Source organism: Fusarium phalaenopsidis (assembly GCF_050370095.1).
Source record: "Fusarium phalaenopsidis strain FUZ10S chromosome Unknown contig_32316, whole genome shotgun sequence".
Classification (NCBI taxonomy): Eukaryota; Fungi; Ascomycota; class Sordariomycetes; order Hypocreales; family Nectriaceae; genus Fusarium; species Fusarium phalaenopsidis.
The window spans coordinates 347,355-360,760 of NW_028145399.1; the positions used below are offsets into that span (position 1 = coordinate 347,355).

Genomic DNA, 13,406 nt, shown 5'->3' on the forward strand with positions numbered 1-13,406 from the left:
CTCAAGACACTCTCCGCCAAATCCTCTTGCCGTGCCAGGTGTAAGCCGGATAAATGATGTGTCGAGATCCCCGGACGAAACCCTCAATGACTGGGGATCCTCCATGCCGGAGGTCAAATAAAGTAGAAGACGCAATGGTGGTACGGAAATTATATCCAAAGAGAGAGCTTTCTTGAGAGTTGTAGAAGGCTTCGCTTGTCGAGCAAGGTGTAGACTTAGTCGAGAAGATGTGCGACTGGTTGCTTCAGATGCTGAAAGAAGTTCAGGTTCCAGTTTGCTGCAAATAGGATCGAGATGGATTGACTTATGAATCCGGAGGAGATGATTCATACTTTCATCCAGAATACAGACGACGTGACTCATGGAGACACTTGGCGAATCTCCAAAAATATCAGAGGAGTGGTCACAGATCTGATCCATCGAGCCCAAGACTTGATCAATGAGTGTTTCCTGGAAAAGACCCAGTAGCGAGGAGGCCAAGGTAGTGTTGTTCTTATGGGTGATGATACTCCATTGCGAGAAGTTATCCAAGAGTGATCGAACCGCACAATTTCGGAATAGCGCTTTCTGAAGCGACGAAGGAAGATTGAATGCCGTCCACGATTTTCGAGAATCAGGAAATAGTTTGATGAGCGCTAGAACTGCCTCTGAAGCAAGGTCCGCGCCAGTAACATCGAGATCCATCTTCTGGAACGCGGATGTTGTAGAGTGGAGGGCGTCAACGTCGTCAGACTTGACTAGCTCTTCCTGGACATCTGCCACTGTAACTTTATCTACTTCGTCATTATCATCAGGCGGAGAAGATGTGATGAAAGCGTTCTCGTCCGTTGACATACGAACAACAACTTGAGAAGATTCGCCAGCAATGAAATCTCCCACGTTGATCCGGGACTGTTTGGTCTCGGCCCGAGTCTTAGACAGCTGCGAAATAGTGGTCTTTATCTCAGACCATACGGCTAACGAAGCTCCCTCTCTAGGGAGCAGGCTGAAGTTGGGAAATACTAGAGTCGATGACTTCGCGCCAAAGCTCAAGCTCCTTGGCCTGGATGCGCCTTTGGCTCTCGCGGGTACCCTACTTTGATGCGGAGGAGTACTGCCGCTCCTGCTCTGCTCAAAGCGAACCCTCCTTTTCTGGGAATTTTCAATCAGTCTTGAAATGTGGTTCATATGTTTAGCATCGATTGTACCTTGTTCTGCCCGATCCCCTTTGAGTCGGAAGATCGATGAGCCTTTGTTTGACGCCGGAAGTCTTTGCTGAGGATTTGTACTTGCAGCTTGGCTTGCAGAGGGATTGAAATATCAATCAAAGAATCCTGAAGCTCTTTGAGGCTGCTCATGTGGTGTTCAAGTGGCTCCATTTCCGTCTTTGTGCCACTGCTTGCGAGTGCTGAAGAGCCTTTGCTATCGCCTTGTGTTGGCTCAGGCGGCCCTAGGTCATCGAGCCTCTTTTTGAGCTCATTTGTTAGATGGTGAAGGACAGGATCAACGATTTGCGAGTTTGAGCAGGACGTGTCGACGACTGTATTCTCTAGTTAGCGGTTTCGTTGCCGAGTTGGTTAATTGTGGATTGATGTGAAGTGGAAGATACTCACGACTTTCCAGCAGAGCTGCAAATTCTGCTAGCGGAGGAGTGATACCGGAAATGGCTTCTTTCAATTCCATGTAGAGATCCCCATCCGTTGCCTTGTTGGTATCGGCATGGGTATCATTGGAGTTACCGTCTTCGCCGAGTAGTGTGCCGAAACCACTGTCAAAGTCTTTCCACCATCTATTCAAATCATTCAACGTGGTATCAAGTTGACGACGAACAACCTCCCAGTTGCACTTGGGTGTCTGATCAGGTTCCCTACACTTCAAAGTCAGTCACAATCGATGGTTTCGGACGCAGGACCGGATTGTCTGCCTGTGTCAACTCACCCTTCCTTCGGTATTAAAACCTTTGGCTGCAAAGAAGTTGGCAGAGGGCTAATCTCTTGCTTGACAATACAAGCTAGAAACAATAAAACTGCATCCATCAAATGCTGAATGTTGGCGAGCTGAGTTTTCCAAGGCTCATCTCTAGACTCGGCTGCTGCGCTTTGTTCTGCCTCTTTCGCTGGGCTCTTGGATTTGTTACGATGTTGTGGTAACTGGGCGGATGATTCGCTCTTCGATCTCCGAAGAGGTGGTCGCTCTCTGATGTCATTTTGATCCTCCTCGCCCGATGACACTGGAGTAATATCCATGGCGGCTAGAGAGACCTGACTTCTCCGCTTCAGAGAGGTGCGAAGATTTGGAGAAGAACCAGGACGAAGGTTTTCTCCCAGACCGGCACCGCAGTGGTCGGGATTCTCTGTGTCATGCCACCCACCACTCCCCTGGATTTCATTGAAGCAGGGCGGTAAGGCCAGCCCCCATGTGTAACCCAATATGCCTCAAAATGTGAACCGACACTGTGTGAGTGGCGTCGTGGCGTACTTGTGAGCGGTTGAAATCACATTAAGCGGGCCAATATGTCAGGCCCCAGCATTCAAAGGACGCTGCCTGAAGGGTTGCCAAGAGTCACATAATCTCAGCTGCTGCACGAGGGGCATGAATGTTGGCACCATTCTCCCTGGAGCGACAGGTAATTGGATATGTTGTCTCTACCTGAGTGGCCTTGTGACCTCCAGCTGACATGTGAACACGTCAGACTTGGGCTTTGGAAAACGAGGCTCGGCAGATGAAACTGAGACGCCCGAGTCCCGAGCCTGATCCAAGCTGACTTGGGCTTTGATAAAGCGGTCTAATCATGCCCTACGCAATGATTGCCTAACCCGCTCGCATCTGAGATTGACAAAAGTGACACCGATAGCGTCTAAACTATGGTTCGTACTGATGGGATATCCACGTTGTTGAAGCTGTTTACTAAATATTATTTTCTCTATAGGTTGACGTACTTGGCACGCTCACCGCGGCCACGACGGGCCTTGAGCAGTCCGCCAAGCTCATCCGCTGGGTTAAACAAGCGGTCAACAGTCCCAAAGACCTGGCCCAACTCGTCGACCGACACTTTGAGGAGATATCAACTACCTCGACCGTGGTTCAGTCAGTGCAATCTGAACGTGCCCTGCAAAGTTCAAGGATCGAGACATCTTTGAGGTCTGTCGTCACTGCAACAAACAAGTTGAACGATCGTCTGGAGACCATCCGTGACAAGCTCGAAAACCATAGCAAGACCAGCCACGTGGCGCGAGCTCTCCTTATAGGGAGCGATGGCGAAGACACCATCCAACCTTTCGTCGCTGCCCTTAAGAGTGCCAAGGAAGATCTTTCGATCCATCTAATCCTGGCCAACATTGCTCTCACTGATGACGTTGAGAGCACAGTCAAAGTCAACAGTGATAAGCTCCTGGAACTTCAGAGCGCAATTGAGAAGATGGGTATTAGCAATACCAATCAGTTCAATGCGCTCATTGAGTCACGACCCCGAACAGGTAAGATCGTTGTCTTCAGAGGACCATGGAAATATGCTTACACTCGAGTCTAATAGCAGAGGGTTCTATCATGATCGGCCAGAATGACCTGAAGGATCTCCTGAAAAGCTCCATAGGCCCTATACCAACTTCCGGGTCCTCTGCAGAGCAAGACCCCTGGAACGAGGCTGACGTGTATATCATGGATAACAAGGTAAAGAACGGCGTGCAAAACAACCACCCACTCCCAAAAGACGTCTTGATTGCCGCTCTGAAAGCAAGTTCAAGGTCGGATTAGTTGAAGCCACGGGGGTTGCCTGAGAAGCATCACAGAATCTCGGGGGAGGGTTCGGAGCGGTATGAGCGTTCCAACTGAGCATCTTGCATAGAAACAATGCTTCTAAGAAAGTCACCAAGTATAGTAGCACGCTGATTTCTTTATGACTAGCAAGTAACTATGACTTTTTTCTATTGTGGGCAGTGGCCTCTTTTGAAGATGCCTTTGGTGATAAGCGCAATGCCTAACGTATTCATAACCCAGCTTCAGAGCTTCGTTCGTTCCGCTGTGATATCAATCTGCCCTTCAACTCCAATCTCTCTATTCTTTAAAGAGGAATTTAATTAGTACTCTTTGTACCTACACCAATAATGACAACTTCTGGATCTTTGTAATGGCCAAATGTGAGTAGACATCCTTTTGTCTGGATGGCAAGACACTGTAGGAATGTGATTCTGTCAGAGCGAGAGAGCGAGGCAAAGCAATTAGCTCACAAGCCAACTACATCTTGCTCCTTATCTATCGATTAGAACCGTTTGGGGAGTTCATGCGGTTGTTGAAAGAAAGCGCTCCGATAAATGATTTAAGGCGAACACGGTCCTCCTGGAACAGTATATTATCACCGCTCTAGTTATTAGGCTACTGGATTACAGATTGGAGGGCTTCGTCTCAACTCACTAGAAGTAGTGGGAAGAAGAGCCTACCAGTTTGATAGCTAATCAATCTGCTGAGTGAAGGTGTGGTTTCCCCGCCAGACTGGGTCGCTCTAGAGCCTGGCAAACTCAGCCATGAAGTTTCGTTCATGAGACTGGGAGAACGACGTACTCATCGCCGGCACTTTTCTAGACTTTCTCGGTATCAAATCCGCAACATGTATTGTAGATTCAAGTCGAGGAGTTCCAGTATATGTCATTACAAAGATGAAATTTCTTTCTCATCATTTATCTTGCTCCCGGCCCTCCTGTTGATCATATTAGCGTTCCTTATAACGCCTACGGGCTGCCTAGGGCGCTGTTCTCTCCTGAGCAGGAGCTCTGTATCGTAAGGTCGACGCAAAACCAGGAGATGAGGTAGCGGCAAGATTGAACAAGATGCAAATTGAGAAGGATATGACCGTGATAGCTTCTGGTCCCCAACGAGCAGACTCCCGGGCGAATGCACAAGGCTTTTTTTTTAATACTATAATAGAAAAGGACATACGATCGTAAAGAAACCTCATAGTTTCCTTACCGTAGTCGCACTCTCTACAATGGATGCCGGTGCCTGAACGACCTTGTCCCGGAAATAGTCAATAAAGCCCTTGCCAAACCCATCCAAACGTTTGGAACTGCTAACACCACGGCCAAGGATCCCATACACAACAAAATGTACGGCGAAAATCTTTGGAAACTCTACACGCTCGATAGAGTAGCTAGCCCTCCAGTCAGCACCGAGAAGCTCCTGGACCTTGGCTCGCGATAGATATGATCGCAGCCAGTTCCACTGGGCCGGGGTGCGGACAAACAGGCCAAAGTTGAGATTTGCACCCTTGTCACCGGAGCGCCCAAGTGCAATGTCACCAAGACGCACATTGCAAAGTTCGACCGAAGTTTGGATATATGGCTCTGCATCATACGATTGACGCTGGCCCAGATCCTCAAACGCTGGCGGCTGGCAAGTCGCAAACGATTCGGTTTCTCCCTCGGGGTCAACGAAATGAACACATTCGTTGATATTAGACTGATCCCAAAGGGCGGGATAGTATGCGAGATAGGGACGAGGAATCGCTGTTCGCATATCGAGAGAGCTATGGAATCCTAGAACTCGGATTAGTTAAGCCAGTTCTATTCCTAGCAACCGGGCACTAACCTGAGAAATGTTTCAGTGAGATGTTGCGTACAGCAATACTGATGGTATTGAGAAGAGACGCTTCAGGGGCTTGTGCAAAAATGCGGAAATAGACGGTGCTGCTGTTTTGATCAGCTGGATCGGGGGCAGGAACTCCAATTCTTCAACATCAGTCAGTAGGTAAAATCAAAAAGAACGTGGGATCAGGGTAGATCAACTTACTGTTGAAACTCAAGGACGTGAAATCGCTGCAATGCTTCTTCTCCAAGGAAGAACCGAACCTGCTTCTGAAAAAGCTCCAACTTCTTGGCCGTACCGTAACCTGAAGCATTGAATAGCGCTTGCATTTCGTAACCGCCCTTGTAGAAAACGGCAAGCTTTGTCGTGTTTGGAGGTGGAGCTCCACGAACTCCAGAAACACGGACTCTAGCACATGGTTAACATCTCTTCATAGACTCCCAGTTTCTATCATGTAAAGGCTCACCTATCAAGCCCAATTTGTTCCATGGAAACATCATCCAGGTATGCCTTGACATCGCTGTTGAGATAAACGTTGCCTTGCAGCTCGTAAAGAAGCTGACAACTGCAGGTATCAATAGTGACCATGCCTCCCGTCCCTGAATGCTTGGTAATAACGCATGTTCCATCCTGGTATATCTCAGCAATTGGAAAGCCAGGGTCGACGAAGCGTTCAATATCAAAGGCGTCAAAGCCGGCAAAGTTGCCGCCTGTGACGTAGGCCGAACACTCAATCAAGTGGCCGGCGATCAAAGCGCCAGCCAGCTCGTTGTAGCTCGTATTCTTCCATGACCACCAGTACCATGCGCAGGCTATCACAGGGCTTGCATCTGAGGCTCGGCCACAAATGACGACATCTGCCCCTTTCTGTAGAGCCTCGTAGATGGAATGCGCGCCAAGGTAGGCATTGGCCGAGACAATCTCGCGGGGCTCTTGCCCCTCTCGTGTAAAGAGATATGACTCTGGAGAAACAGTAACGTGATGGTTCCCAGAGTCAAAATGTGGCAGAGCTTGTTCCATCTGCTGAGGCATGTGGTTGCCAAGCTCGGGCAATATGTTGTCGCCAGAGATGTATGCGACCTTCAGGTCATAGCCTCTGTCTTTGACCTAAAATCCTCTCAGTCAAGTATTCCAAGATTCAGTGCAAATCATTTACCAGTTTGGCCACTCTCATGGCCAGACCGCCGGGATTTAGGGCACCTCCATTGATGACAACCTTGATGCGTTTCTGCGAAATCACGTCAATTGTCTGCTGTATTCCATCCCAAGCGGTTTCTTCGTAGCCGGGGTGCCGGTTCTGTCTAAATGCTTCGGCATTATTTGCCATGTTGACCTCTTTGTACGATCAGCCAATCGATGCTTAAGCTTGAATACGGGATACCAAAAGACATACCGGCCAGATAATCGCCAGTAATGAAATCGATGTCGCCCAGGGTAGCCTGCTTATACATTTCTTGAGCCGGATCACCTACAAAGGTCATGATTAGTTTAATCCATTTGTGCTCTGCCCCTCGAGCCTACCGTGATAACCAGAGCAGTTCGCTATACGCACTGGTCTGACACCAAATGCCCCAGCTCGCCAGTTGTTTGTGACGCTCATGGTGGAAGAAGACAATACACGATCAGAAAAGTGGTGGTATCTTGGATGAAGGAAACTTTGGTGATCATGCTGCGTTATCGAGGCACACCTCTCTTCCTTTATTTACATCATGAACTGAACGGATATCTTCTTTCCGATGCGGGGAGTATTCTAATCGGACTCTTGACAAGGTGGCTAAGGTCAAAACTCCGAGGACAAGACCCACAAGGATCGCGAGGACTCGGACCCGCCCGGCCCGTTGGTCTATCGGAGTTCTGAAACTCCGACTCTCTATCCGAATGACACCGAATCGCCTTAGGTCGAATAATGGAGTTTTCAGGAGCAAGGCAAAAATCAGAGCCAAAGGGATGTATTCCCTTCTTTCTTAAATGGCTTTCTTCTTTCCTTTAATCCGTCTCTGAAGGTTACCTTAGAAAAGTCTTGTCCACCATATTTGTACCGAACCATTGTCTTTCACTTCACGGATCTTTGCTCAACAATGTCGCATTACTCGATCTTTTCAGAATCAACTAGGATTCTAAACGAAGTCCTGGTCTCTGATCCTAAACTTGACCTTCCTACCTCCTTCGCCGAAGCTGCCAAAAAAGTCGAGTTCGTCGGAGGCGATGACCAGCCTTTCGTCCTGACGCCTCTCAAAATCACCGAGTCATGCGCCTCGCTCACTGCTCTTGTGGCCACTGCTGCAAATGTCGTGGCCGCCGAGCGATACGGAATTCCGTATCAAAGCATTAAAGTCAACACTGATGTGGCCACTCTATTCCTAGAGTCTGTTTTGCTACCGACTATCGGTGGGAAGCCATTTACGCAACACCCTCAAATGATCAAGGAGCTCGCTAAGATGGACATTCATCAAAATATGAAGCCCATCAAATTCTATGCTACCAACATCTATCAGACCAAGGATGGTCGATGGTACCACCTTCATGGTTCCATGAACGCATGCCCGACTATGAATATGCTTGGCGTGGACGATTCCGACGTTACTCCACAAAAGGCAATCGAGATTTATGCCAAAAAGGTCGCCAGCTGGGAGTCTGAAGACCTCGAGGAGACAGCCAACAACAAATTCGATCAAGCGGGCGTTATCTGCCGGACACCTAAAGAGTTCTTTTCCAGCGAGCACGGCAAGATCATGGCTCAAGAACCGCTGTGGAACAAGACACCCATATCAGCACCAATGAAGCCTTGGCCTCAGCCGAAAAGTCGCGATGGATATAAACCCCTAGCTGGTATCCGAGTCATCGACTTCTCTCGCGTCATTGCAGCCCCAGCCGTATCTAAGCTTTTGGCTGCTCTTGGTGCTGACGTTCTTCGCGTGTCGTGCGACAAACTGCCAGAGTATCCTGCGACCATGCCAGATCTTCAAACCGGCAAGAGAGACACAAATCTTGACCTGAAGATAGAGGCAGGAAAGCAAGACTTTTCTGAGCTTGTGAGAGGCGCTGATGTCCTCATCGATGGATATCGCCCTGGGGCCCTGCGGCGACTCGGGTTTGACTCGGACTCGTTACGAAGATTGAATCCCAGTTTGATATATTTGCGAGAAAACTGTTATGGTTTCAAGGGTCCGCTGGCTGGTCGATCCGGCTGGCAACAGATCAGTGATTGCCTAGTTGGATTGTCTTGGCTACAAGGCGAGTTCCTTGGACTAGATGAGCCTGTCGTACCACTTCTACGTAAGTTGATAATCATTCTCGTCCTCTCTTTTATGTTCCTCACTTCCCTTGGCACTTTCAGACTGACCCAATAACTCAGCCAATTCGGACTACCAGACGGGTTTAGTCGGCGCTGTTGCGGTCATCGACGCTCTACTGGCTCGCGCAAAAGACAACGTGACGTTTGATCTTGAAATCAGCTTAACCCAATACAACATCTGGTATTACCGGTTGGGCACATATAGCGAGGACCAGCAGCAGCAACTCAGAAACCGAGACACCCAATTCAGCCCACGTCATTACGACGAAATGAGCACCCTTGTCGGCAAGACGCACAAGTCTTTGGAGAAGGTTCGTCCGGACCTCTTTACCCATCCAGAGTATTTTTGGAGCATGTCAGGCAAGGAATACGGCATCGAAGAAGACTTCAAGATCCTAGCGCCTGCCTTCACTTTTGAGTCTTCAGAGGTGGCATGGGAGATTCCCACGGGGCGTCGGGGCAGGTCTAAGCCTGAATGGTTGCAGTAGTAGATTGAGGGTTTCTCTCGATGTTATCACCTAGAATGATATTTTTCACTGATTCTATTGCGCTTCCCAACTAGCCAGTGTCAACACAGGTTGCAGCTGGTAAACACTCTTAAGGTATTCGTTCGTAGATCGCAACCTGACTAATGCAGAGTCCACTTGAGGCTGGAGGTTCGGCAAATGAATTGTGGATCCAACCATCGGAATTAGCTTTGGCAACGGAAAGGCGAACCAAATGAACCAAGCTTGTTCAACGCATTCATCATCAATCGTCTTCATTACCTTGAGATCACGCCTAATCGACCCTTCTGGAGATCTTCGCGTCGGTAAGCGCTACTCGGAAGGTCCGTCTCTTGATTTCAATGGCAGGCGTGCGTGTGGACCGTCGGCGCCGCTTTGCCAAGGTACGTCATACTGGGAACCATCCGAAACTCCGAACATTACTGAAATGCGTCCACATCAGGCTTGTGATGCTTGTCGGCGTAAGAAACTCCGATGTGATGGTCAGCGCCCAGTTTGTACTCGCTGCCAACACCTCGGCAACTCATGTTACTATGCCGATGTGGCGAAACCCAACAGAGGCTCGACTCAGCGCTCCCTGGCCGCGTTACGAGAGACACGCGTCGAAGAAGCCGGACCGAGCAATGCTTGCACGACGGATGTGCAGACACTTCCTATCGGCACAGTGGAGCAAGTCGTAGTCGAACGTGACAATGGTCCCCGCTCTCGAGAGTCTTCTTCGTACCCTGCCAGCCAAAGTCCGGGTGTAGCGAGCGCCCATGGCTCACCATCAGGCACCTCTACGGGCATCGTCGTGGGTGATAGCAAGGATATGCGTTTCTTTGGTAAGTATTAATTAAGAAGTTTGAAAATATGGATCCAAAACATCCCTTAACATGTGTTCTTCTCATTCTAGGACCATCTGCTTGGGTGCCGCCCGGATTCTCGGATCTCACACACGGCCAGTCTACTCCTCAGCACGCACCAAAACAACCATTCCCTTCTAAAGAATCTTGGTCCAGGTGGACACACCCGTCAGTCCGTACCATTTTAGAGAGACGTACGAAACAGCCCTTGCCTCCTTGGTCAAAAGCCTTCACTCTAGTGAGCGAGTTCTTTGACCACGACCACAAAGCTATGCCGTGCCTACATCCACCTACCTTTATGACTCTTCTCGGACAGCAATATTGCGATACCTCGGAAGAAAATCCAGCTTGGTGGGTTGCTCTCAACGCCGTGCTGGCAATCGCTCAACGTCGCCGGGTTGAAACCGACTGCAGCCCAGTGGCAGAGGAGGATCTGGCTTGGGGCTATGCTGCCAACGCATTGGGATCTACTCTGGACGTTCTAATGCGAAGCTCATGCCTATTGTCAGTTCAAGCGCTCTTGACAATTGGCTGGTTCTTTATCGGCACGCCCAATCCGCAGCCTGCTTTCATGTTGGTAGGGAGTGCTGTGCGCCTGGCTCATACCATTGGACTTCACAGAAATGACTACAACCATAACCTCGGCTCCATAGAAAAGGAAATGAGGAATCGAGTTTTCTGGGTCGCTGTGAGCCTTGATGGTCAGCTCTGTCTTCAAACAGGGAGACCCCCAGCACACGACCTGCGCGATTTTCATCCCAGACTACCGAGCGATTCTATGGAAGATGATTCTGGGACTCTACAGGCTGCAGACGGCTCCAAGGTTAATATTCTTAGAGTCCAAGCCCAATTTGCACTTATTCAAGCTAGTATTTCTCGGGAATTGTCTTTAGTCACCGGTAATTCGACTCTGAGCCAAGATTGCGCAGCAAAGCTCAATGGGCAGCTAGACGAATGGTCTTCCAGCTTCCCTTTATTACTCCAGCCAGGTGCACAACTCAGCAACGAAAACGACTGCTTACTAAAGCGGTTACACGCTTCCTATCACCACTCAGTGATAGCAGTCAACCGTTCTCAGAGTCCCGAATATTGGATGGCTCTAAATCGCTCAACAACCTCAGAGTTGACTGCCGGTGTCATGGCATCAGTTCAACGTTGTTTGACTGCGGCTAGGGCTATTGCTGCGATCGGCGGTACAATCTCACACGTCCGGAAAGAACTTTCTTGGTATGTCTGTTTCAAAGGGGATTTCAAAGTTACCTCAGGTTTTGCTTTCCTTCTCTCTTTCTTCGTTACTAACCTCATTCTAGGAGCTTACTTCCTTCCATCCTGAGTGCTATTATTGTTCTCTGCTTCAATCTACTACGAGCCCCCGGAACGGATAGTGCAGACAAGGACCTAGAAGCTATTCTCTCTCTTCTTAAGCTATTCGATGCTATGGATGAAGCAGATAAAATGACATATCTTGCGTATCTCCAGATGAGGTGCCGGAAACTGTTTCAGATGGCTCAAGAAGCCTCGTCACTCTATAGAACGAGACATGCCCCTCATGCACAGCAACACGTGGACACAGGCCAGAATCACAAGGAACAGGGCCAGGGTCAGGAAACATCAGAAGAAAGGCAGCTTACTCGCAATACTGTGCTGCTACGGGATGAGCCTGGCTCGATGCATTCTCAAACTGAGTGGAGCGGCCCCCTCGCAGCGTTTAATACCCAACAGGGTGGCACAGAATGGAACTCGAATGGTTCAGCGGGAATGGAGAGAGAAAATCCATACCCTATGTTGTGGGGGTGGAACTTGGATATGTTTTTCGAGGGAAGTATATCTTTATAGATTGAGAAATGTTATTATAAACAGTAGGGTTGTAAGAAGTCTACTCTATCTTGGTAAGCTCACTCTGTAGAGTGAGGAAAGGGGTAACTCACTAGTTCCGCTGGCTCAGCAAGCGTTGCTGTATCAACTGCGACAACCCATACGCCCGATGCGACGGACGTGAGAGGAGAGAAGCCGTAGAGACTGAAGGAGAGACCCTCTTTGGAAATGAGAAGCGGTGCTGCATCAACTGCATGAATCCTTGCGCCAACTGTAGCGGCAAGGGGCCTGGCGGATCGACCTGCCACTCCAAGAAGAGACGTGATGAGGGCGTCTCTCAGTGGCCGGCTAAGAGGTGTTGGATCAACTGTGATAACCCTTATGCATGATGTAGGGTCAAGGATAAACGTGAAGCTGTGGATACCCTCGAGGATGCCCTGTTTATCGCTGCTTAGATTCGACACAGATGGCTGTTGGATAGCGATGGAGAGTATAAGACGACATTCTTGGAGTGCCGATTGCTCAATAAATAGTTACAGTTTCTCGTACCAAAGACCCCGTCGCTTGAAGTGAGTGGCCGAATCAAGGGATGTCTCCAAACTACCCCAGGATAGTTCCTCCTCAATCTGATGTCGCCCTGTGTTTTTTCAAGGACACCACTGTCCTACTGCCCATCTGCTAGCCCTAACTCGATAACTCAATGTTAAATAAAGCCCACAAATGCTGTAGCCGTTGCCCAAATGGACTGAAATATATCTCCTTGGCAAGGCAGTCCATTGATTGCCCGCTGGGCCGCGAATCCGCTGATTGAAGCTGCAACAAAGCAGGTCGCAATCTTGCGTGATGTGCCAGGCATCACGATGGCTGTCGCGAGGATAAAGTCGAAGACAGGGATAAGACGGGCTTCAGTCGACCCGTCATCAGCCCGTCGCTCGTTCTGAAACTGATAAAAACTGGCAGTAGAAGTTGTGCCATGTGTGAACCGCGAGGCACTGCCGTAGTAGAGGAGCAGGGCGAGGGAGATGGGGAGATATTGCTTGAACAGTGGCAGAGACATCTTGGAGGGGAAAAGTGTCACTGAAATTTGGTGTCAAGCCCTTTCGGTCAAGGTTGCGACACTTAAATAGGGCAAGGGGTTAGAACCTCAGGAAAAGATGCTGATCTCGAGATGATGATCAGGAAAACTTCTTATAGGACGTTGAGTTGAGCCCTGGAACCTTCGCTTACTAGGGCTTAGTCAGACTCGAAGCGATTTGAAGGACGGCAAAGACGGCAGCCTCAAAGTCGGTTATCTACCTATCCGACGAGTTTGAAGATAATAAACATTGCTGAAAGATAGTTTCAAAAATGGGTAGGTAGGCGAGAAAGTTGAGCCTTAACTATCTGGCG

General features: G+C 49.2%; 4 protein-coding genes across 4 annotated transcripts; 2 read left to right on the forward strand and 2 right to left on the reverse strand.

The window, feature by feature from the left end:
- Positions 1-2,843: 2,843 nt before the first annotated feature.
- Positions 2,844-3,732, forward strand: LRP88_11670 (uncharacterized protein; the record flags this gene model as incomplete). The annotated part of the gene is made up of 3 exons (XM_083248092.1): positions 2,844-2,846; positions 2,909-3,455; positions 3,512-3,732. The coding sequence occupies 3 exons, from the start codon at positions 2,844-2,846 to the stop codon at positions 3,730-3,732; spliced, it is 771 nt and encodes a 256-aa protein (XP_083095522.1).
- Positions 3,733-4,926: 1,194 nt separating this feature from the next.
- Positions 4,927-7,156, reverse strand: LRP88_11671 (acyclic terpene utilization AtuA family protein; the record flags this gene model as incomplete). The annotated part of the gene is made up of 7 exons (XM_083248093.1): positions 4,927-5,507; positions 5,560-5,699; positions 5,761-5,964; positions 6,023-6,663; positions 6,713-6,891; positions 6,950-7,024; positions 7,078-7,156. 7 exons carry the CDS (start codon positions 7,154-7,156, stop codon positions 4,927-4,929), a joined length of 1,899 nt encoding a protein of 632 aa, XP_083095523.1.
- A 478-nt stretch (positions 7,157-7,634) lies between these two features.
- Positions 7,635-9,339, forward strand: LRP88_11672 (CoA-transferase family III domain-containing protein; the record flags this gene model as incomplete). Its single annotated transcript, XM_083248094.1, has 2 exons — positions 7,635-8,832; positions 8,912-9,339. 2 exons carry the CDS (start codon positions 7,635-7,637, stop codon positions 9,337-9,339), a joined length of 1,626 nt encoding a protein of 541 aa, XP_083095524.1.
- A 3,381-nt stretch (positions 9,340-12,720) lies between these two features.
- LRP88_11673 (uncharacterized protein) lies at positions 12,721-13,074 on the reverse strand (the record flags this gene model as incomplete). The annotated part of the gene is made up of 1 exon (XM_083248095.1): positions 12,721-13,074. The coding sequence occupies one exon, from the start codon at positions 13,072-13,074 to the stop codon at positions 12,721-12,723; it is 354 nt and encodes a 117-aa protein (XP_083095525.1).
- Positions 13,075-13,406: the final 332 nt, after the last annotated feature.